Consider the following 25642-nt stretch of genomic DNA (forward strand, 5'->3'; position numbering starts at 1 on the left):
TCAAACGTTGTATAAAATTTCTCCGCCCTACTTTACTCAAAGGAGACTTTACTAGTGCTTACATCGCCTTGGATTAACAATATTTTAAGTTACAAACCAAATAAATTTCGATAGTCTCATATTTATTTATACACATTTTCTTTTTATTTATTAAATATTTATCTAATTCAAGTAAAAAAAAAAAAAAAAAGGATATAATCATAATTTCACTCTGGTCAGTCGCACCAAGACCAACATTAAATTGATAATTAAAATAAATTTAATTTAAAAATTATATATCATGTTATAATTTTAATCTATTTTATTAAGCATAATGGTGCATCATCATATTGCAATTCTAGTAAACTATGGAGAGAAATCACTAAGTTCCAAAGGTGTTCAATTTTTGTTAAACATACAGAAGACTAATTTGGTAGAGGATATCCTTTGGATTAAAGTTGGATACACAACTGAGTTTGTACCAAATGGTAAACTTGAATAATGGACAAAAGTTCAAGTCACAACACCAAATAATCCTGATTTAGAGACCACTGGATACATAATTTATGTCCCTTCATTTCATCGCAGAACCAACAATATAACATTTTTGCATCGATACAATAATGAAATATATATATAATTTCTCATTGTAAATTATAATAGATGGTTTCTAAGATCTTAAAATCAATACTGAAAGTATCACAAATAGATACACGTTTTTTACAATTTTTAGACTTTGCTTAAAAAATAAAAATACAAGAAAGGTTTAGGCAAATCAGAGATATATTATCAAGCAATCTAGGAGGAACACAAGACGTACGATACTATCGATATATACCTTCGAATATCCTAAGCTAGACACCTATAAATAGTTTAAATACACAAGGATATACCGAATTTTCGTCTTATTATAGAAGCAATATACACCTAAAGTATGAATCTACTTGTACTAAGACTGACCTGTGCATTGTAGAAGGCATGACAGAAGCCACCTTGAGGCCTTTGTTGGAGTTCTCCAGCATTAGGGTTGCAAATGCAAGTGGTTTCTCTTGTTTTAGGATTCAAGGGCATCTGGAAGAACAGATTTTATAAACTAAATAAAGATTAAGTAGAAGAACTACGAAAAGAATTATAATCAAGGGGTGGGGTGACACCTTCACCGTATGTTTGTTCGATTCGGGTCACGATATGTTTCCCGAAAGTGTACTTCTTCAAAGCCGGCAGATGAACTTTGATGCGGTCAAGCAGGATTTCCCGTTGCTTATCGGTGCATGTTTCGAGAATCTTCTGAACCACATAGTTTGCGAATTGATCCTTCATCATCACCTGAAAAAGGGAAACGAACAAGAACAAAGATAAATCTGTAATGAGATCTGAGCACTCCAGATAGTCTTCCTCTTCTAGAGTTTTTTCCTCTCCTCTTCCCCGATTCCTTCCCCTCGGTGCGCATCATCACACCGAACATGATACCGTTCCAACCTGGAACTGAAAATCCAGCTCTGAACTATATTTCAAACTTTGCCTATGAGGTCTACTAGATCCAAGCATTAGCAAATATAATGAAATATAGGATTCTAACCCCAAAAATGTAGATAAGAAAACAACTATCGAAAGATGCACAAGCTGTTAAATATCCTTGTTTGTTAGAAGAATTGGCAATGAGCAACTAAACTATGAACAGAATCTGGATACTAAAACACACATATTCAATAATTTGCCAAGGATTTGAGCATACCAATAAATTGTCATTTCCTTCGGTTTGTCCAACCATTTCCTTGATCAAGAGATCCCTCTCTTCGGTACTACCATATGCCAAACACTTTTCTATAACATTTGAAGCAAACTTGTTCTGACTCATCTGCACGATTTGCCCAAATAATTTGCTGATGATCTCGCTTCTTTCGTGTGCTTTTCCCCTCTCCAAAACATGCTGAAAATGGCATAACTATATGAGAATTGAAATGTGTCGGTACACAATAAGTCGAAAAGGAACAAACTGGTATAGATAATCTACAAATTATTCATGGAAAAATTACCTTATCATAAGATGTAGAACTCAAACACAAATTACAACATATACAGTAAAGATTGGCAGGGCTTATAACTATGGTGCACTATCGAGACAGCCTGCACAGACCATACATAGTATACTGACAAATGAGCGAACCGGGAGATATCAGGGTGCAACGTCCTATATTATGCTATAAACTGTCTAAGCAGGTTGGTTTACACAGCATGAATGTGAAATAAAGGGCTCAATAATATATAATCGTCTAGTTTAAGCCTTTATAACACTCATAATTGCACATTGCATTTCACAAAGCATGATGGGAAAATGACCAACCCAAGAAGGAAAGGTTCTCGTGTCTGCATGCTTGTCAAATGAAGAAAGCAGACCGTCTGCTTTTAACTTCAAGGACAACCCAATTAATTTGCTCTATAACAGATAATAACTTGAAGGCGCAACATAATGAAAAAATGATTACACTTGAACTAGACTTGCCCGTGTTATGCTGCAGATAATGCCAAAGTATCGCACCAGATGGCATTACATGTGGATCAACAAATTAAGCATGTCCAAAATTTTCATAATTCCAATCAATGATGAACACGTGAAATACAAGATCAACAGTGGAAATGTTAAAGCACTCACCTGGGTGACGTAATTGCCATACTGATCTTGTACAAGCAGGCAAGCTGACTGCAAAATCTCATCCACAATGAATTGGCTTTGAGATTCATCGCTACAGTGCTCCAGGACTCTCTACAAAGAGGAAGATAATGTCTCAGAGTAACTGCATCTCAAAATCAGAGTTCTATCTGGAGAATAAACACTCTCTTGACCTGAATCACACGGCAACCATAAGGATGTGTAGAGAGTGTTGCAACTTGACCATGAAACGCAGATATTATGAAGCCAATTTTTTCTGCTGGTATACACTCAATGCACTTTTGAATTACATGATTTCCATTCTGATCGCGAACACATCTCATCACATTTCCATCAAGTTCTTGCACAAGCTGCGTTTTCTGATCAAGATGGATGACCTCAAGAGCCTGCAACAAGAAAATTTCAATGAGATTTGACAGGAATCGGATAAAAGGCTTAAGAAATCTCTCAGCACAACTGAAAATGTTACTTCTGCCTTTTTTCTCCTTAAAAAAATTAAAAACTTGCAAACTCTAGTATGACCTCAAACATAGGATCTAAAGAAAAGAAGAATCCAACTTCCTGCAAAAAAGTAGTTCATTTATTTTTAACATAATCACTCTCTAGCTAAAAAAAAATACGTGGCTTTGTGAACATTTACCTTTGAACAAGACAGACGACAGCAAATGGCAATTCCAAGCTATTTGGTGCCAGCTACATATCCCATCATTGTCCAATTTTTTATCTCTACCCTCACACTTCTAGCTTTAACTGATGAAATTTGTGCGATAGAACCCAACTTGCAAGGATCTAACAATCCATTATGATTCGAATTAGACTCAACTGCTCATGACTAAATACCACTGAGTAATCATACTTTTTCATTTCCAGATGTTTCCAACAACCCGCCAATCTAATCTACTAAACATGGCAGGTTATACAACTTATATTTTTTTTATCTTACACAAAGGAAATACGATGATCACATAACAATCTAGAAGTCCCTCCTCATCTTGACCACATGGCAGGTCATACAACTTTTTTTTTTTCTTACGCAAAGGAAATGCCATGATCACATAACAATCTAGAAGTCCCTCCTCATCTTGACCACATGGCAGGTCATACAACTTATATTTTTTTTTCTTACGCAAAGGAAATACCATGATCACATAACAATCTAGAAGTCCCTCCTCATCTTGATCACATGATGTTCACACAAATTTAACTTAGACCCATGATAATCAATATCATAAACTTGAATGGATTGTTTGGCCACAAAATGAGCATTTAGTTGTCCGACATTATTACAGTAAACACTCACTTAAGCCATGGATTTGTTAGGGGGAAAGCAACCAAATTCGAAGTATCATTCGAATGCAACGAGGTCATCTCATTTATCATAGCATGTCTCCTTTTCAATCAGAAAGTGCATCTGAAACAGCCTTATCTACTGCAAAGGCGAAATCGCTCGCCCCCAGCGCCCCCACTGCACCCAACCCAAGGCCATCACAAGGGAGGTAAATCACGGTAGCCGAGAGAGCAAGTGGTGGGTGGGGTGAGGTACACAGGGTCTGGAGATTTACGCCCCGACATCCTGTGATTCGACCCCGCATTCTCAGTAACCACCACTTACCATCTGAAACAGCCTTATGAATGGGGAAAAGAGAGAGAAAGAGAGAGAATAATGAGGTGACAAATTATAAGAATATAACCATAGAAAGTGGATGTGAAGTAGCACATTTACAGGTGCCTTTTTAGGTACCTTTTTGGAGGGCAATGGTAAGGTCCAACTGAGACTAGATCCAAGACAATAGACAATGTTAAAAAAAAAGCAGCAAGTCTAGAGGACTGACTTTGTAGGTTTAGATCTTGATCTTCTGCAATAATTATGGAGTGGAAGAGGCTTTGGATTTCAGTAGAAACATCTGCCCTCCTTAAATTCAGTATGACAAACATAGTTCACAAATCTCAAAGCTACTGATGTAAAATTTCATGAACACCACAGAACTTCAACAAGGCGCCAGACTATGTGCATTACAGTTCTGAAAGAAGTGAAGTGCATAACATGAAGCAAAAGTGATAAGGATAGCTAAAAGAAAGAGAACCTTTTGAATAACACGACAACCATACATCTGAAGACTCAAAGCTAAGACATTGCCAACAAGTTTATTAGCTAGCTCTTTCCTCTGCTCAGGGCTCCCACGTTCAAAAAACTGCAAGAGCAGAACAGTGAATAGGAGCATTGTGTCTTGAGAATACTCATACATGAAGAATTTGTGAAGCGGGAATCAGATAAGTAATCAGAGAAGTTTGGGAAATGTACCTTCTGAATAACATAATTCCCAAATACATCAGTCATTAATGAAGAGGAATGTGGAAGTACTTCACTGAAAACTGAAGCCTTCTCGTCGACACTACAAGTCTCTAACTTTTGCTGGATAAATCGACTCCCATGTTGGTCAGCGCTGAGGCCAAAGGAAATACATAAAATAAAACAATACACCACATAATAAGCTCCAACAACAATCGAACAAAGAAAATAGTACTTGCCTAAATTCCACCACACGTCCAACAATGTCAGACAATTCATATCTATGAGCTTTGTTAGACTTGAGCTCTTCAAGCAAAGAGTACGTCTTTGAATCATCAAACTTCTCGCGCCCTCTTTGGCTTTGGCGCCCTGATAAAGAACCAGGATGTCTCTCAGAGTTGAATGTAAACTTAACGTTCTCATTTTCCCTTCCTGAAAAACTTGTTCCAGCCACTGGTGGTCTTTGAAAAACAGGACTGCCCATTGGTGAATTTGAAAATTGCATCATTACCCCAATATTCGTAGGGCTCCTATAGTAAGTAGGGCTGACACTGCCCCCTCTTGTGACATTAAGAGTATTGACACCACTAACTCTCGTGACTTGAGGTAGTTGATCAGCTAGATATGAAGAAGAACCCTGAGCTTGTTGTGGATCATAGAGGCCTGGTAAGCTCCCTACAGCATTTCCCCTGGATATCATTGACTCATATTGATCTGCAGTTGCAGTGCTATAAGCATTGATTGAATGATGTTGATAAAAAGGCATATACGAAGGATCAGTTAAGGGAGAATGCATAGCTAAACCCAACTGACCATACATCTTATATAACTGCTGGATGTCAACTCCAAAAAAACCATTTCCCCCTGAAGAAACTACTGGAACTCTAGTACTAAAGTTAGATCCGACTGCATTCTCAAAAGGCACTGGAATAGCATTTTGATGATAAGAATAAGCAGTGACAAATGGAGGCACTAGCGAGGGATCAAATGGAGGCACTAGCGAGGGATTTAATGTGCATTCACTTGTGCTAAACTGAGAAGGAAGTAGGCTACTAGATTGCAAACTATGGTAATATGGAGTACCATATGCCGCTGCTGTTATGTACAAGGGAGAAATGCTAGAAGATGGTGACAGTGGTTGCACCTCAGCCACTGACAATTTTGGATGGCCATGAGGACTTTGAGAATGTTGTATTCCTTGAGAAATCATCTGAGACTGACCAACCTGAGCTCGAGCAAATGAGCCTTGTGAATGCAAATTACCTGGCTGAGGGTGACGCCTTGATTGGCTGGTTGAATGTCCATCAGAAGACAACCTTAGCTTTCTCATTTCATCCTTGATATTACCAAGACCTAATCCAATCACAGGACTAGGTGAAACACTGTTCTCAAAATTGCTGACAGCCTTGCTAGTTTCCATTTGGTTAACTGTCCTCTCAGTCAATGTTGCAGATAAAATTGGCATGCCACCCAGATCACCTCTCAATATTGATCCAACTGAATGTGAACTTGTATGAAGAGAAGAAGAGTGGAGGCCCACACTGTTTTTTCTTGGTTCTAGCATAGTCATGCTAACGGAAGAATCATGTACATCATTCAAAAAGGAATCATGATTGGATTCTTGCTCTAGCAATAATTGTCTTGAAGGATGAGAATGATCAGGATATGAAATATGAGGAAAATCCTCCTGAAACATCAGACAACCAAGCTTCAAACAACTGTAAACAAAATAAATGATATTCTAAAATAAAACCTAAGATATAGAAATAATCTATCTAAGCCAGTCAAAGTTTCCAAAATACTTCTAAAAGACCATATATAATTGCAATAACATAAAAATAATGAGAAATGATATGTAAGCTACTAAGCTTGAACTATTACTGTGAAAACACTAAGAAATGTTCATGCAAACTACCAGACAGCCTCCATGGGACCACTGGAAGACTCAGGTAATTATAAGTGTTTATTAAAAGTTAAAACAAGCTTCTTAGAAAATGCTTAGAACATTTATGCGGACTCAATGGCTTAGGCACATAGCACAAGTCGCAAGTTGATGCAGCAAAAAACATTCTAGAATCAACTCAACTGGGCATCCATTACAACAAATCTGAATGTTATAATGAATTTCCAAAACAAGGCCTCCAATCAAGCCATGTTTTCCTATGTTGGGTCACTCAGCAAGCAATCTCAAACAATTTCCTAAGCCCTAAGGTAGAGCAGAAGAGAACATTGTACTGGTTGATGTATTACATACTTAAATCATCCAGATCAGACTGACATAGTACTATTAAGAAACTTACATGCACAAAGAAAGAGGTACTTACATCCAAACTTAGGCCCAAAGGTTTTAAAAGGACCAGGCCGTTGGTTGCCCATCACAATCTATAAGCCACACCTACATGGCCAATGGGCTGAGCCATGCATGAACCAGAGCCCAGCCTACCCCGATTCCAACTTATTATAATTTTTTTAAATACTTAATAAAGATCTATTCGTTGAACATTTATCATAGTTTTAACGCTAGCAGGTAACCTAACACAACTCTCCTCCTTTATCCGGACTTGGGACCGACCACTGGTTCGTCATGGGCAGAGTGTTTAATACTTAATAAGGATATTGTTATTTAATATCAATATTTTAATAATTTAATAATGTTTAACAAACATAAAATTATTAAATACTATCAAATATTTTAAACAATACTTCTATTATCAAAATTTTATATAATTAATAATAAATAATATATTTAATAAAAAGGAAATTTTAAAACAGAAAAAAATAGGCAAGAATCTAGGCCTTCGTATGCTAGCTCAGATACAATCGAGGAAGCATAGTTACTAGAACACCTGAGCCTAGGTTGGGCCGGTCCATTGTCACCTCTATGTAGGCCATAAGAAAATCATTGATCAGATGCAGCCTTTGCTATACACTAGGAGAAAAAAGGGACTATCAGAAAATTAGAAGAGTAGATAAATTACCTTCACTAGATCTACCGGATTATTATGCTGCCCTTCAGAATCAGACAAAATGAAAGGACGAATATCAGCTTTCTTATCTACCCAGTTTCTGGGTTCAATTCTAGGTGCCCTATCATCCTCAGGTTCCTCATCATGAGTACATAGGGTAGGTCGAGAGACAAAGAAAGATGTCTTGCTGTTGTCATCAAATGAAGGCAATCTCCTACTCTGACCAATTCCTCCAATCTGTTGCATCATATGTCGGTTCTCCCGAGAGATAAGAGGCTGAGGAAGCCTTGGTTTCAAGTTTACATTAGCACAGTAGTATGCTAAATAGGATGGATGAGCACGTAGTTCCTCTTCAGATTTACAATTTTGTGCTTCATCATTTAAGTTCTCCAAGCCACCGTCCAATTCAGCAATCTGGCCTTTTAAGATATCAAATGCTGCACAAGACCCTTCAATACTTGGTGGCGCACTTCCACTTCGACTGAGACCATTGATACCCTTGTTTCCATGGTACTTTTGCCCCTCCAAAAGTGAACCCAAATCTTCTGAAACTAAATTACCTGAAGATGAGAATTCTGATGGGTCCTTTCCAAGGGCCCAGTTCCCAGCTCCATCATTCCCTATGAATCTCAGTGGATTCTCTGTGGCCATTTATTTGAAGTTGGTTATCTTCAGATAATTCATTTATAAAATGTCAAATCTTCTATAGTTCTCCTAGGAGTGATCTCCAGCTGAAAATTAGGTGGTCAGCAATTCACAGCCAAAGAAACTTCTTCAGAGAAGCTGAGATCAACTCACAAATACAAAGCAATCAGCTCCTGCTAAAATCAAAAAGATCTGTCTGAATTAAGCCAAATACTGAAGAAACAATTAATAAGGTTCAAAATAAAAAGATACAACTGTTCCAAATTCATCTACTACCAATAATAGATTTAGAAATGCCTAGCCCAGAAACTACAAGCAAAAAAATATATATATGTGAAAGACACGGGAGAGAAACTATTTGAAAAAACATATATATAAGTGCCAGGTCAGAAAGACAAATTCATGAAGCATATAATGAATAACCAAACTTGGTTGTTATAATTAATCAGCAAATGAAATCTATGGCCTAAAACATTATCAAAATGCATTCAGTTTTCAATAGTGATTTCCACCTTGATCGGAGAAAATAAATTAAGAAACATAATCACAGCTGGCTCTAAGAATCAGGGACCAAAAATCCATTTACAGACATGAAGTATATAGAACATTAGATGTAATAATGGCTAGCTCAAAAGTTCCATCAATTCAAAGAGTTTAAAGATCAAGAATTGAAAATTGCAAAAGCAAGTAAAATCCATAAATAAATATATGGAGAACACTAAATTTAGGTCCCAATTCATCAAAGTTGCTAATAAATTAAATTACAGCCTGAGAACAACTGCCACACATCTACATAAACTGATAACACAAAAATAGATACTAAACTACAACTACATTACCCAAACTACCAATCAAAAGATAGATAACTACCGACTAATTACTAGGAACATAGACTCGATTGGAGACTGATAGATCGAATCTTAGGCCAACACTCTGCTTAAGTTCAATAACACTCCGTTATGAAATATTTGACTAAGTTGCTTTCTATGGAACACCTTTAAACATTCAGACTCCAATCATCATAGTTTGGCAAGCTGAAAACATCTAACATGGAGATATATATCCCTTAGATTTCCATTAACAAGACTTGTAATCTGATCCATCTAATATGAACACATAAAGAGGGCTACAAATAAATTTCAGGATTGCAATAATTATGTGTCATCTGTAATCGCAGCACATTAAACGCAACCAAATTGAGTATACACATAATCTTACACTGGTCGGCCACTCTGGTGATCACTTGATCTAATCTCTCCCTTTATCAAAAAGGAAAGCAAAAAACTTTATTCGCAATCACTTCTTTCTTGGAATTGTTTTGTCTTGACCAATAAAAATGACTCAGGCGCATTTCAGGCACCTATCCTTCGACATGAACCCTCCAGTTTCAGAATGCCGATTCTGTTTCCTTCCATCCGAATCTCTGGTCCATCTCGAAAAGCCCCAACAAACACATCAACTCCAACGCACTTGTTCCCGAATTACTTGTGTTGTTGCACTAGCCATATAAAGCATCGTAATCATAATGCCCAACCTTTATAAGTAAAAAAAAAACAAAAACAAAATTTTCACAACTAAATTCTAAATAAAGAAAATCCTAAATCTGTGGCCAGCATAAGATCTAGAAAACTCGAACTTGAACCCTGCCGTCTTAAAAATAATCCAGGTCCAAAAACCTCTCAGCCCAATACCATACCACTAGAAATGTCCTCGAGTAGCGCAAAACCGCAAGCCAAAAGCAATCATCAGCTGGTTATCAACCCTAAGCCTAGACCCGGAAGAAGAAGACGGAAGTCTCTCACCTGTTTCCCAGGTCACGAGACATTGACTTCCCGAGCCCCCAATCCATATCGTCAGACAGCAATCCGTTAGCTGCTCTAGTCCATTACGAAGGAGAAACCAAACAAGGTGATGGCGAACCAGGTCCCCTCACTAGCTTCCCTCGCCCAGTCGCCCGCCCCTTCTCTCTCTCTCTCCGCTCCGCTCCACAGCTCAAGGTGTCGCTTCTAAAAGCCTCGATCGCCGGGCTTTGGAAATTTCTCGTGGCCGATAACGGATGAAATGACCAAAATGGGCCTAGCATCGTTAAGTTGCACCTCGGTAACAACCAGAGCAAACTTAACGACGCAGCCATTGTGCAACACGTCAGCTAATTGCTGTATCTCAATTGCGCCGCTCAGACTCCAGAACACAGGTTTATGAGTTCAGATCTTTGACCGTCGCTTTTTTAATTTACACTTCGAATCATTGTATAAAATTAATTACAATCTCTTCTAAATCATTTAGATTATAATTTAAATCGAGATTAATCTCTACGATCTAACGTGTGAAAATTGTAGAAGGGATGTGAAAAAACATCAGAGATTAGGAATAAAAAGGATCTGAACGCTAGAACTTCAAGATTAGCGGTGTGCTGACTCCGAGTTCCATGTCAAAGGGCAGTTTCGGGATAGAACAAAGTATGCCCTTTCCACGCAAAACTACCTATCAGGTAATTAATTAGTGAATAAACACCAGCTTTTACCATAAATTACGGTTAGCAAAATTTTAAATTCAGATTTAATTTTATTGTTTATAATTAAAAAAATATTTTTTTAAGAAAACAAAAGTTAAAGGCTTCGGAGTTATTGGGTTTTGGGTGGCGGGGCCCGCGGAACGTTTCCTCGGAGACGGAAGGAAAAAGTTGAGGGGTGATTCCGTGACCGTCGATCCCGCCGCGTCGATGACATGGCTGAATTCTAACCGAAAGCGGTGAGGTGGGACCCACCTGCTGCGGTGCCGCCGCTTTATTTTCTCGCTTTTTTATTTTTCCTTTTTCCTGTTTTCTAACTGAAGCGAGCCAGCGACCCGTAGAAAGCACGTGGAGCGGGGACCGCAGTACACGTGGAAGGTCGCCAGGCATCCGCGTTGCACGTCCCTGGCTTCGGACACCAGAGCACGTGCCCGCAGATAGGCACGTGTCATGAACATGAGCAACGTAATGAGTCAACCTCCCAGCCGGCTTAAATCATATATAAAATATTATAAGAGGCTTAATTTATATTTTTAATTAAAAAATCTTATAATTTTATAAAAGGATTTTTTAAATTTATATTTTTAATTAAAAATCATATAATTTTATAAGAGGGGTTAACTTAAATTTCAGAATTTAATTTAATTTATATTAAATTTAAGTTTAATTTTAGGTCCAATAAAAAAATATTTTTTATATAAACATCTATGCTGTGGTGAGTCATTTGAACATCATTAGAGTAATCACATATTTTGAAATTTTTCAAATAAGTAGTAGCTTCAATTAGTTTCACTAAGTCAAATGTATAAGATCGAAATCATATCTTCCTAGATATGCATAGAGCATCCCTAATCTATTATCATCATCTAAAACTTTTCCAGTATTATTATCAAGTCAAACTTTATCTCTAATTAAACTAGTTCTAATTAACAACCAGATAACTATTATTTTGGAGATGTCAATTAATTTGATGTCTCCTCCTAAATTATTAAACTTGGATTTAAATTTTAGATTTGTATCTATTTATTTTATAGTTTTATTTGTGGGTTTTGTAATTTTTATTGGATTTATATTTTGATTTTATATATTTTCTTGATTAATTTAAATTATTTTGGGATTTATTTATAATCATATGAATTTTATCTTTTGGTACATAATATTAATTTTATCCTACCTGATTTGTTAAATAAGTTTTAGGAATCCAATTTTTAGTTAATTTTTTTATTTTGAGTTAAGGTTAGAAATGATTTAAAGGTTTAGTTAGTTTTTTATTTTGAGTTAAGGTTAGAAATGATTTAAAAGTAGAGTTAGACTTTATCTAAGTTCGAATTTTGTTGTACAAGTATTTTTTAAAACTGCTTTTAAAATTTTGTTAACTATAAAATATGACTTTGTAATACCCAGAAATCAGCATGGAGAGGAAAACGAAGAACATTTGTCGAGAAAAAAAAAGTATGGCAACTTCGTGGCCAACGTAAAATCATAATTCTATTTGTAAACCTTACTTTCATCCATAGAAGTCAACCAGATTAGCGTCTATCACTCCGCTAAAGTGCTTTGGGAGAAGTTTCTGGAACTACATGAAGGAATCTCGCAGATAAAACTCGCAAGACGAGACCTACTCTAGAACCAACTCAGTAACCACTAAATCGAAAAGAAAGAAATGGTAGTGTTGGATCATAAAGTTTGCTAGAGGAGGGGTGAATAGCGATCTTTAAAACTTAATCGAGTAAGCAGCGAAAATAGAAGAATTAAAGCAACGCTAACAAACCAATTTTACTTGGTTCGAAGCCTTCGTCGACTCCTACACCAAGGTCTACGCGTGAGAGTGCTTTCGTTGGGCAATTACTAATAATTTGCAAAAGTATTATATAATTTAGTACAAGAACTATAAAAAATACTGACAACAAGGAAAATGAAACTGAGTCGCAAGAGCGTCTTTGGAGCAGCGCGCAATAGAGCAGTTGTAAAAAAAAGTTATTTTTGGCTCTTGGTGGAAGACTGCTTATATAAGCAGTTTCGGGTGCTCGGATCCCTTCCGAGTGCCTGGACTATGACGTCGGCTCAGCTAATCAGCGTGCTCCACATTTGTGACGAGATAGAGTTTTGCATTCCGGACGCCCGAACCCCTTTTTCCAACGTGCTTTTTCCTACAAGAAAAAGATTAGTCCGAGACAATAAACATTATACTACCCTGCAAAACAAAAGTTAGCACAATTTAGAAAAATAGAGTAGTAATTAGATTATGTCTCCTTGATACCAGATTCTAGTCAAGATCTCAACTTAGATTTCTGAAATGGATCTAAGTTTGATCGACGCATACTGTTCCCTCAAACGGGGAACGTGTCCTCACCAAGTCACTCCCCTCTAGTGACTTACATTAACTTACCATTTTGTCAGACATTCGGTCAACCCGTCAACCTGTTTGGGTTTCGTGTCAGCTATCCGGTCGATCCGTCAACTTAACTAGACTTTGTACCAGCTATCCGGTCGGCCCGTCGACCTAGCTGGACTTCGTGCCAGATATCTGGTCAATCCGTCGACGTATCTGGACTTCTTACCAGCTATCCGGTCAGCCCGTCGACCTAGCTGGATTTCTTACCAGATATCTGTTCAGCCCGTCGACCTATTTGGACTTCTCCTACACACTTAGTTACATCGTTAGATTATAACTAACCTAACTTAACTTACTTTATCATTTATCAAAACCCGAGTTCGACCGTTAGTGCAACCTGCACCAACAGGTAGCTCATCTACACACAAGGATTAAAGAGTTGATCACCAGACTCACAAACCTAGGAGAAATGGCAATGAATTGGGATTCGCAAAGGTATGCTTTAAATGTTTTTCCTATAACACCTGAATGGACGTCTATAGTGGACTCCTACTATATCTCTAAGGACTTCAAGATAAGTAATTTAGAAAATTTATTTTTTATTTTCGAATTACATGAGTCGAGATGTGTAAGCATAAGAAAAAAAAGAACCAAGTTAGAACTTAACACTACAAACAAAGAAGAACAACCCAAATTTAGATTTCTCACTCGACAAAAATGAATAAGCATACATGAAAAGGAAATTCAAAAGATTTTTTAAATCTAACAATTTTGATAAGTCTCATGCTAAGAAGCTTCTATGGAATAAATGAAAAGTATGATGCTATAACTACGATCAGGAGGAGCACATCAAGGACAATTGTCCTAGATTGAAGGACAAGGAGAAAGGGCCAATATGATTGAAGTACATGAACTTAAAAGCTACTTGGGATGAATCATCATCGGAGTCTGAGATTGAGGCATACGTTGAATTTACATTAATGACAAGTCACCAAAAAGAATAAAACGATGAAAGCACATCCGATATGAGCATTGAGAGCAATGGTGAAGGGGGAGCTTTGAACTACGAGTCTGACATGTTAAATGATGTATGTTTCTTACCTCCATATCATCTTTTTGATACAATTAAGATGTTATCTAGAAGCCTTTGCAAAAAAGGTTTAAATATTTAAAATTGAAGAACGACTATGCACGTTTGTTAGAAAATTTTAATAAAACCAAAATTAGAAATGCAAAATTAAATAATGAAATAGAAACATTAAAAAAAAAAAGAATTCTACAGGTTCAAATTTAAATCTTTTACGAGTTTTAAATTTTAGAAATTATAATAATGGAATTAATTGGTATTTAAGAAACTATAAGGGGCAAATTGTAAAAGTGCCATGAAATATTATTTAAAAAAATACTTAATTAATCCAGTAGGTAGAAATTTAATTTGGGTACCTCTATCTATTCTAACACATTAAATTGGTTTTATATGCATGCTAGAAATTAGCTTAGTTGAATTGTTAAATACATCGGTAAAATTATTTTATTTTTTAACTTTATATTTGATGATTTTTTGTTCCAATTTTTTCAATGGTAAACTAAGATGTTGTACGTTTATAGAAAAAAATTTGAAATTTTTCTTTGACCCTTATATAATTTTTTAAAGAATTAAAGAAGGATATTGTAAATACTCCAGGTTAGTTTTGATGTGATCAATCAAGTTAAGTTAGATTTTATGATTTTGATGTCTTGTGTTTAAGTATGTAGAAACTTAGGAATACAAGAAGTCGAGCGGAAGACACAATAGATGAAAATAAATACATGGGAAGTGAGTTAACGGGCAAAATGCATCCAAAGGATGAGAAGATGCAAAATAGTACATCGGTGGATGAGGACGCGTGCGATGCCTTTAAATGACGAGATGTTTGGTGTTAAGAAGGTGAAAGGGTACCTCTTCCCTTTCATCTTCCAACCATTTCACCTTCCTCTATTAATGGAGGTAGAGGAAGAGTCATCTTCTTCTATAAAAGAGCGTCCAAGGCAATTAGTGCAAGAGAAAAAGAGGGGTGCATGCATCAGGAAAATGTTGTTGCGTTGTGTACACAGATGAGATCGAAGCACAATAGAAGTATTGTTAGAATTCTATCGAGACGGTGTGTCTTGCAAAGAAGAAGAACATCCGAGGCTTGGAATTTGGTTCGTGGAATCATGAAGAGCTTTCTGATTCATTCGTGATCGTTCTTCCTATGGCAAGTTATTCTTCGATATTTCTCCGAGCATCACTGTGAGTTTTTCCATTTTGTACAAAAAGCAAAGATCAAGATCTACTATAGGAGATCACTGTGAATTTTATAGTTTTTGTATTTATTTATTTGTCATGTTTTAGAACTATCAACGATGGTATCAGAGCATTAATTCTAAATATTCATGAAACTTACCCCCATGTCGAGAGAACATTGCTTACCGGGGACAACATCTCGAAAGAGGGATGCAGTCAGCGACAGTGTAGCTCGCCGGTAGAAACATTGTTGTTGTGAACAATGTTGTATCGGGAAGGAAAAAATATGCGACAGCATCGCGATTTCCATCAAAGTCGGACTTCGCATGGTTGAAGGCCACTAGCGACGTTTTTTCTAGGACCTGCGTGTGTATCTGGTTGGATGGGGATGCACCCGTTGCCACCGATGCAGCTATGGGCCACCTCTCATTGTTTCTGTGCAAGTATATGCCGACGACTACATTGGGCCAAGAGTGACCGACGTCCGACTTCGAAAAGGGTCGACAACTACCCCAGGATGCCAACAGTTGGCTGATGTTGTCGACAACTACGTTTGTCGCGGTTTGTGAGGCGTGAAGGCATGTGGCGAAAGCAACGAAGAAGACAAATGGTTTCTTTGTGCTTGCATAGTAATTAAATTTTTTTAAATAAAAAAAAAGGAGGGAAAGCACATTTTCTTTATAAAATCAAAACATAAGAAAACAAAAAAAAAATATATATATGATATATATTATTTAATGGTTCATTGAACTAGATCTGTTTTTGATCTAAATCATACCATCGGATTAGGTTTTTGATCCATGTCTGGTTTAAGTCATTAGTTGATTTAACCAGACTAGTTTTGGTCCAATCAAACCTAAATTGATTTAAATCATTGGTTGATTTGATCAGATTATTTTGATTCAATTAGATCTCGGTCTAGTTGATTTAACCAAACCAGTTTGATCCAAACCAGAATGAATTGCACTTGAGCCAAATATAATCATATGACCAGATTAGTTCTATTAGGTCAGATTTGATCAAATAGATTATATTTGTTCTAATGGGTTAGACTTAAACCAATGGGCATTGATTTGATCAAATGAACCAGAGTTTGATCAATAAGTCTAAGACTGACTTAAATGGATTTAGATTAAACAATAACAGGAATAGGTACAAAAGATCCCTATCCAATTAAATTAGTTCTAATGAGGATATTGGACAGAGCTCAAGATTTGGATTCCCAATCGATCGATCAAATGGGTCAGTTGATTTAGACTATTGAAAATCAAGGAGATTTATTTTTCTTGATTAATAATGTTGGTTCAATGTCTGTATAAATTAAATTAAGTTAGTTTTATACTTGTTAGTTGGTTTTGAACTAACTTATTTAATTTCAATTTATAGATGGCACGGATGATTACTAGTCCTGGAAACTCGAACAAGAAGAGTTTCCAATCTTGGATAATTACAGGGCATGAGCGTCGATTCGTTCACTGTCGGAGAATCCAAAGGTGGTAGCACACCAAATATGGAGGCTCTCTGAAGGGAGAATCTTATATGCATAGTTGTGTGTGGAACTACTTCACCATGAGTTCCTAGAGAAAGATCCTAAAGAATTTGAGAATGATACAGAGGAGGATCCTGAAGAATCTGAGAAGGATTTTGAAGAAGTTTCAATGATAGATCGAATTAAAAAACTTGAAGTTGGTCTATCTGAGATTATCTCAAATGAGTTCAGTTTGAAGGGGATTATGTTGGCCACTACACTAGTGTTTGTTTTAGTGAGAGTGGTGTTAGCCTATCTAGTTTGTTAGAGTTCTGTTATTGTTACTGTCATTATATATGAACAGTAGTAGTCTATTTAGTTCATGTTAGTTTGTTATATGTTAACAATATGCATCATATTTATGTGAATGATATGTTCATTCATATGTTGATTACTCTTCATGATACATAATAAATGATTAGTTCATACATTAAATGATTAGTTAATTTAATTAAAGAAATTATGATAGAATAATGATTAAGTTCATTAGATGGTGATCCGGAGGTAAGAACGGGGGACCCCCTTTCTGGGGAGTCAAGGCCACGTGGAGGTCAAAATACCAGACGTCCGACCGGAGAAGGGTAGACCGGTCGGCTGAACGGGGTCCTAGCTGAACCAAAGACGACCCGACTAGGGATTCCGATGCTCGGGTTGAACAGAATCATATGGCCGAGCAGATAGACCGTTCGGCCGAAGATATAAAGTAGCATACTGCGAACATTCTCCACGGAGCACATTACCGAGAATCTCCTAAGTAGACCAGTACATATGACCGGCGGACGTGAGGTGAGTGCCGGCCGGCCGGACGCCCAGCATGGAGTAAGGAGAAAAGGACAAGGAACATCTTCTGACAGCGGGCATGCTCTATGACCAGGCCATACTCCAAACCTTACAACCAGGGGGTTCCGCTGTCCCATCGAAGACGTGTTTGGACTGTAGCAGTATGGTGTCAGGTAAGCTTTCTGACAAGCCATTACTGAGGTATGGGCTGAGGACACGTATTCGCCTCGATATGTGTGCATGAGCTCCTTCCCAGCTCTATATAAGGAGCCTCGCACTTCACCGGAGGTACGCATTCTCGCATATTCGAAGTCACCTCTTTGTTGTCCACTTGCCTGACTTGAGCGTCGGAGGGTCGTCGCCGGGAACCCCTTCCCGGTCCGACTTCTGTGCAGGTTCGCCGGAGCTCCGTACATCCGGCCGGGGATCTACGTCAGTGAGAAGGAGAGCGCCACGTGCCCAGCGTCGTTGATTCATCGATTCGGACAGGATCAATTTGGCGTCGTCTGTGGGAACGCTCCTGAATCCGATCGGAATCAATGGACGAGGCTGGACGACCGCACTCGGTGATGCTCTCCACAGAGGAGCTCGACGCTTTGATCGAGACAAGAGCCGCTAAGCTTGTGGAACAAAGACAAAAGTCGCAAGCCGAGCGGATTGAGCAGCAAGCAACATCAGCATCAGGTGGCTGAGCGGAAGCACCGCCGGCCACAGTTCCATTCCATCGGGCTCTATTCCGCACTCCTGAAGCCGCAGCAGTTAATCGTGATCGAGGATCTTCTTCAGATGAAGTACCAAGACGAGACAGCAGAAAAGGCAAAGCCCCCCGAGCGGACGCCTCACCCGAACGGATCAACCGTCAATTCTCAGAGGCTATTCTACAAGACCCTCTGCCAAAGCACTATGTGCCCCCGGCGATCGGTGAATACAATGGAACTACCGACCTGGATGATCATTTGGGTAAGTTCGACAACACGGCTACCCTTCATCAATACACAGATGGGGTGAAGTGTCGAGTTTTTCTAACCACCCTCTCGGGATCGGCTCAACGGTGGTTTCGGAGATTGTCGGACGGATCTATCTCAAGTTTCAAGGACTTCCGCACGCCCTTCCTTCACCACTTTGCAAGCAGTCGGCGCTATCAGAAGACTAGTGTCAGTCTGTTTGCCATCAAACAAGAAGCCCGCGAATCGCTCCGAGCCTATATCCAGCGGTTCAACAGGGTGGCCATGGATATCATTACGGCCACCTCGAAGACTATGATGAATGCCTTCACCCAAGGCCTCGTGGACGGAGATTTCTTCCGATCGCTCATTCGGAAGCCGCCCCGAGACTACGACCATATGCTACACCGGGCCAACGAATACATCAACGTGGAGGAAGCCCAAGCGGCCCGAACAAAGGAAACTCCAACCGAGCGGGCTCCCCCTGCCGAGCGGAAGCCGCACACTGCTCATCAGCCGCCCAGAGGACCGAGTGCCGAAGCAATCCGCTCCCCCCATGCCAGGTCCCATGTACAAGAAATGGCTGCAGAGCGGCCCAGACCGAAGAAAAAGGTATGGACCCCTATGTTTTGCTCATTCCACCGGACGGACACGCACAACACAAGAGATTGTCGGAGTCTTCCCTTGATCGCTCATCCCGTGCCCCGGGGTGGCCACCACCGATCGCCATCATCCAACAGGCGACAGAGGCCTCGTGAAGCCGATCGGATGGTAGCCGACAGGCGACAACAACAGACTCCCGAGCGACATCACACTCCGAGGCGTGAGAATCCCCGGATGTCTAGGGAGCGGCCCCGACCGTCCGCTCGGGAAGAAGAAAATAAAAGTAACACTTCCCGAGGCGAAATCAACATTATAGCTGGCGGGACGACCGGAGGTGATTCTAACCGAGCAAGAAAGGCGAGCGTTCGGCAGCTCTAGATCCATGCGGTCGGCTGCAGCCAGGAACGGGCGAGGGGACCCGAAATCAGCTTCGGGCCCAAGGACTTGGAGGGAGTCGAAGTGCCGCATGACGATGCTCTCCTCATCAAAGCGGTAATAGCTAACTACACTATTCACCGCGTTTTTATTGACACAGGAAGCTCGGTCTATATCATATTCAAAAAGGCCTTCGATCAACTACAAATTGATCGAGCCAAACTGCTGCCCATGACAACCCCCCCTCTACGGGTTTACGGGCAATGAAGTCCTGCCGTTCGGACAGATCCGACTGGCTATTTCGCTGGGAGATGAGCCGCTCAAAAGGACGCGGACTGCAAACTTCATCGTGGTGGACTCTCCATCGGCATACAATGTCATATTGGGACGACCTGCTCTCAGTGAATTCCGAGCGGCCTTCTCCACCTTCCACCAGAAAATCAAGTTCCCGGTCGAGGACAAAGTGGGAGAAGTACGAGGAGATCAACTAGCAGCTCGGCGATGCTACGTCGAGATGGTCCGAGCAGAAGCCAATTCCGCTCGAAAGACGCCACGGATCGAGGTGAACGCTATAACTGAAAAACCTCCCTCTTTGGTTTATGAAGAAAAAGAGGAAGTGCAGATTCACCCGACCTGATCGGAGGCCACTACGTTCATTGCGACTGATCTGGAGGCAAGCCAGAAAGAGAAAGTGATCAAATGCCTCCAGAGAAACTGTGATGTCTTCGTCTGGTCGACGCATGAGCTGCCCGAAATTTCACCGAGTATAGCACAGCATGAGCTCCACGTCCGACCGGACGCTCGGCTGGTGAAGCAGAGAAAGAGGGACTTCAGCGCCGAACAAAATGTAATCATCCGAGCGAAGGTCGAGAAACTCCTGGAGGCCGGCCACATACGCGAGGTCCAGTTCCCTAGCTGGTTGGAGAACGTGGTACTAGTCTCCAAGCTGGGCAACAAGTGGAGAGTGTGCATCGATTTCTAGGACCTTAACAAGGCGTGCCCAAAGGATTTTTATCCCCTGCCCCGGATCGATCAACTGGTGGACTCCATGGCCAGCTGGGAGTTGATATGCATGCTCGACGCTTATCAAAGCTATCATCAAGTGCCGCTCGCCCGAGAAGATCAAGAAAAAGTCAGCTTCGTTACAGCCGACGGCACCTATTGCTATAATGTGATGCTGTTCGGACTGAAGAACGCGGGAGCCACTTATCAGCGCTTGATGAACAAAGTGTTCAAGGAGCAGATCGGGCGAAACCTCGAAGTATATGTGGATGACATTCTCATCAAGTCAGTCCGAGCGGCCGATCTCTTTGAAGACATGGAGGAGACTTTCCAAACGCTACGGAAATATGGAGTTAAGCTAAACTCTCAGAAGTGCCTGTTCGGAGCAAAAGGCGGGCGTTTCTTGGGATACATAGTGACCGAGCGGGGCATCGAAGCAAATCCCAACAAAGAGAAAGCGTTACAAGATATGTCGCCCCCAAGAAATCTGAGGGAAGTGCAGCGCTTGACCGGTCGGATAACTGCGTTGTCCAGATTCATCTCCAAGACTGCCGACCGGAGCTTACCTTTTTTCAAAATCTTGCGCAAAGCCACTAAGTTTCACTGGGACGAAGAATGCGATCGGACGTTCGAAGATCTGAAGGCATACTTGAACTCTCTGCCTGTGCTAGCCAAGCCAACTATGGGAGAGCCACTTTGTATCTATTTATCTTTAACTGAGCAGGCAGTCGGCTCGGCACTAGTAAGGGCGAGCGGAGAAGAACCTGTATATTTCCTAAGCCATATTTTAAAAGATGCTGAATCTCGCTACACTGGGCTCGAGAAGCTGGCCTTCGCTTTAGTCCTCGCCGCTCGGCGCCTCCGTCCCTATTTCTTGGCCCATACTATCATTGTCCGGACGAATAGCCCATTGGGAAGAGTGCTGCTGAATCCCGAAGCGTCCGGGCAGCTCATCAAATGGATAACGGAGTTGAGCGAATTTGACATTCAATACCAGCCCCGTTCGGCGATAAAGGCTCAGTCTTTGGCAGATTTTATCACCGAAGTGCAAAGGCCAGAACCCGAAGCCATGTGGAAAATATTCGTGGACGGATCGTCCAATCGGCTCGGAAGCGGGATTGACGTACTATTATTCTCTCCTCAAGAAGAAAAGATGCACTTATCCGTCCGGCTGGATTATAGAGCTACAAATAATGAAGCAGAGTATGAGGCCCTTATAGCCGGCTTACAGGCCGCCCGGCATGTGGGGGCCGAACGGGTGACGTTGCATTTAAACTCCCAATTGGCCGCTCAGCAGCTCTCTGGTACTTTTGAGATTAACAATGCTCGGCTCAAACTCTACGCTGAAGCCTTTGAGAAGCTTAAAGCCAATTTCAGAGAAGTCATTATCCAGAAGATACCCCGAGCGAAAAACCAAGCGGCCGATGAGTTAGCCAAACTCGCAAGTTCAATAATGTCGGTCGCCATCCAGCAGCCAATTGAACAAGTATCTTTGGTGGCACACGTTGACCGGATGGAGGGCCTCTCGTTTCCGAGTGATTGGCAGACATCCATCATAGAGTTTCTCCGCTCGGGTACTACCCCGTCCGATCGAGATGAAGCCCAGCTTCTGAGGAGGAGAGCTGGTCGGTTCACACTTATTGGAGATCAACTCTACAAGAAGGCTTTCTCCCGCCCGCTCTTGAAATGTGTGAGCTCGGAAGACGCAACGTACATTCTCCAAAAAGTGCATCAAGGATCGTGCGGAGGACATCCGGGCGGACGATCACAGGCAAAGAAGATCCTGCTGGCCGGATACTTTTGGCCAACCCTACAAGCAGACGCCGCTCGGACCGTTGCGACGTGCCTTTCTTGCCAAAAGTACCATAACTTCTCCCACCGACCGGCGGAGGAAATGAAAGCAACTACCGTGTCCTGTCCGTTCGACCAATAGGGAATGGATATTGTGGGTCTGTTTCCTATGGCGACCGGGCAGCGAAAATTTCTACTAGTGGCGGTCGATTACTTTTCCAAATGGGTGGAGGCCGAGCCGCTAGCCAAGATCACCGAGCAGATGGTCAAGAAGTTTATCTGGCAGCACATCATCTACCGGTTCGGCATCCCTCGTCGACTTGTTTCCAATAACGGGCGGCAGTTTGCGGGAAAGTTGCTCGAAGATTGGTGCAAAAGTTATGACATCGAGCAACACTTCACGTCCGTGGCGTACCCCCAAAGCAATGGTCAAGCCGAAGTAGCCAATCGGGAAATTCTTCGCATTCTGCGCGCTCGGCTCGACCATTTGGGAGGAAGCTGGGTGGATGAAGTGTCGGGCGTCCTATGGGCCATCCGAACGACCCCAAAGGAAGGAACGGGCGTCACGCCTTTCCATCTGGTGTATGGCGGCGAAGTGGTTATTCCGGTTGAAGTCAGCGTCGAGTCCGTCCGGATCCAGAACTATGATGATGACAATGCCGAGCGGAGGAACATGGAGCTGGATTTGGTCGACGAGGAGTGAGCCCAGGCGTCCGTCCGGCTGATGGCGTATCGGCAAAGAATGAAGCAGAACTACAACCAGCGCGTGATCCCTAGGGCATTCCAAGTTGGCGACCTTGTCTGAAAGAAAGTAAAGCCGGTCGGCGACGTCGGCAAGCTGGAGGCTCCTTGGACGAGCCTCTTTAGAGTCATCGAAAAGCTTCGCTCGGGTGCTTATTATCTGGAGGATGAAGATGGGCGGCGGCTAGATCGACCATGGAGCGTGAATCATCTCCAGCCGTATCGAGCTGGGTGAGAGGTGCGCTGATGTAATTTTATATATGTTTTGGTTGCCTATGTCCTTGTAATGTAGGAAGCAGAAATGATAAAAGGATGGCAAATAGCTTAGCCGAACGGCAGTGTCAAAATTAGCCTTAAAGACCGTCGAGCTCCGACGTTAAAAATCGAGAGACGAGCCGGCGTCTATAAACCCTCCGAGCGGAAGACCGTCGAGCTCCGACGTTAAAAATCGAGAGACGAGCCGGCGTCTATAAACCCTCCGAGCGGAAGACCGTCGAGCTCCGACGTTAAAAATCGAGAGACGAGCCGGCGTCTATAAACCCTCCGAGCGGAAGACCGTCGAGCTCCGACGTTAAAAATCGAGAGACGAGCCGATGTCTATAAATCCTCCGAGCGAAAGGCCGTCGAGCTCCGACGTTAAAAATCGAGAGACGAGCCGGCGTCTATAAACCCTCCGAGCGGAAGACCGTCGAGCTCCGACGTTAAAAATCGAGAGACGAGCCGGCGTCTATAAACCCTCCGAGCGGAAGACCGTCGAGCTCCGACGTTAAAAATCGAGAGACGAGCCGGCGTCTATAAACCCTCCGAGCGGAAGACCGTCGAGCTCCGATGTTAAAAATCGAGAGACGAGCCGGCGTCTATAAACCCTCCGAGCGGAAGAAGGCGATCAAAAGGACTTGTACTCGTTGTCAATATCGTTTGACCACCTATGCGTTCCGCTCGGCCCAGTACCCAAAGGTACATCATCAATATCCAGTGAATAACCTCTTCTGTTGAAGCAGAATATGTTCGTCCGAGCGGAAATGTAGCGCAAAATACTTCGTAAAAATACCTTTCGAGCACGAGAGGTGCGATAAGAGGCGAGCGGACAACACACATATTAACTAGCAAAAGGACAAAACAAGCGAAAGGATAGCATATTAAAAAAGACTGGCCGAGTGGCCAAATTACAAAAGAGGAGTGTCTTTTGCCGAGCGGCCAAATTACATGTAAAACTTCTACTCTAGGTAATCATAGAGGTCCTTCGGGATGTTGTCGAGGAGCGCCACCTGATCTGCGGCCGAGATGACGGCGGACTCGGGAAGTTGCCCCTTGGACTTCAAGTATGTGGTGGTGGCGGTCATGGCAAGGTCGAAAGCAGTGTACATCCGCTCGCAAACTTTCTCCGAAAATTCGGGCGAGCGGATGTAATTCTGTCTCAGGGCGGCGACCCGGCTTGGCTCAACCTCTTGGTATTCTTTGAAGGCCAATTGGGACGCGGCGAGGGACTCCTGTAGAGTTTTCAGCTCGTCTATATGCTTGAGTGCATCAGCCGAGCGGCCCGCTTTCTCGCCATCGAGCTGCTTTATCAGCTCCTTTACTTTCTGCTCTAGGCCCCGAGCCTCCACATTCTTTTTCTCCAAGTCGGAGATAGCCGTGTTCTTCCGCTCGGTCGGCAAGCTTATCTTATGATCCAGAGATTTTTTTCACTCGCTCGAGCTCGGTCAGATTGTGAGCCTGGTCGACTGTCTTCTTCTGCTCGGTCGCCAGTAAATCCTGAGCCTTTTTAATCTCTTTCTTCAGCTCGGCATATGATGGGTCTTGAGAGCCGGACGGACCGCTTGCAGCCTTCAGTTGTCTCAATTATGCGTCCACCATCGCCAGATGATTGCAAACGGCGATTTCCTCCACCCATCTCTGTCACGAGCAAGGTGTTAGAAGCCGATTGGAAATAATGCGTAACGGACTATATGAAATAAACTTACCCCCGTGGCTTGTTGCATATGGTTGTTGGCCAGATTACTAAGGGGGATCAGGGCGACGCGCGCCCGAGCGTCGGCCCACATTTCGGCTAAGGGCCCTTTCATGGTAATCAGGTGCTCGGGCGCTGTTGGCCGATCGGTTTCAGGCATTAATTCCTCAGTCGGGAGATGTAGGGAGACCCGGATGGTTCGGCGCCGACCGGGAGTTGACTGAGCAGAAGTCGGAGAAGGATCAGAGGCCGGTGCCGAGAAT

The 25642-nt window shown here is 41.7% G+C and overlaps 1 protein-coding gene across 5 annotated transcripts; it reads right to left on the reverse strand.

The window, feature by feature from the left end:
- Nucleotides 1–650: 650 nt before the first annotated feature.
- LOC122026242 (pumilio homolog 5-like) lies at nucleotides 651–10569 on the reverse strand. Of its 5 annotated transcripts, none has more exons than XM_042584902.1 (11): nucleotides 10354–10569; nucleotides 9770–10049; nucleotides 7919–8724; nucleotides 5180–6627; nucleotides 4953–5094; nucleotides 4735–4842; nucleotides 2824–3036; nucleotides 2633–2743; nucleotides 1715–1924; nucleotides 1134–1305; nucleotides 651–1050 (listed from the first exon to the last, which is right to left on the reverse strand). In XM_042584902.1, the coding sequence occupies exons 3-11, from the start codon at nucleotides 8555–8557 to the stop codon at nucleotides 1034–1036; spliced, it is 3060 nt and encodes a 1019-aa protein (XP_042440836.1). In that variant the 5' UTR covers nucleotides 8558–8724; nucleotides 9770–10049; nucleotides 10354–10569; the 3' UTR covers nucleotides 651–1033. The 5 variants fall into 5 exon arrangements, with proteins under 5 accessions (XP_042440836.1, XP_042440837.1, XP_042440835.1 ...); XM_042584903.1 differs by having other exon boundaries at nucleotides 9770–10085; XM_042584901.1 differs by lacking the exon at nucleotides 9770–10049.
- Nucleotides 10570–25642: the final 15073 nt, after the last annotated feature.

The sequence above is a fragment of the Zingiber officinale genome, chromosome 10A, assembly GCF_018446385.1.
Source record: "Zingiber officinale cultivar Zhangliang chromosome 10A, Zo_v1.1, whole genome shotgun sequence".
Classification (NCBI taxonomy): Eukaryota; Viridiplantae; Streptophyta; class Magnoliopsida; order Zingiberales; family Zingiberaceae; genus Zingiber; species Zingiber officinale.

Bases quoted from the DNA above. Each gene is read 5' to 3' on its own strand.
- LOC122026242 (XM_042584901.1), bottom strand. From the start codon at position 8,557: ATGGCCACAGAGAATCCACTGAGATTCATAGGGAATGATGGAGCTGGG. The intron at 5,095-5,179 runs GCAAGTACTATT...CTTTGGCCTCAG, and splicing joins GGACGTGTGGTGGAATTTAG to CGCTGACCAACATGGGAGTC. The intron at 3,037-4,734 runs GTTCTCTTTCTT...TTCTTGTTGCAG, and splicing joins GTTGTCGTGTTATTCAAAAG to GCTCTTGAGGTCATCCATCT.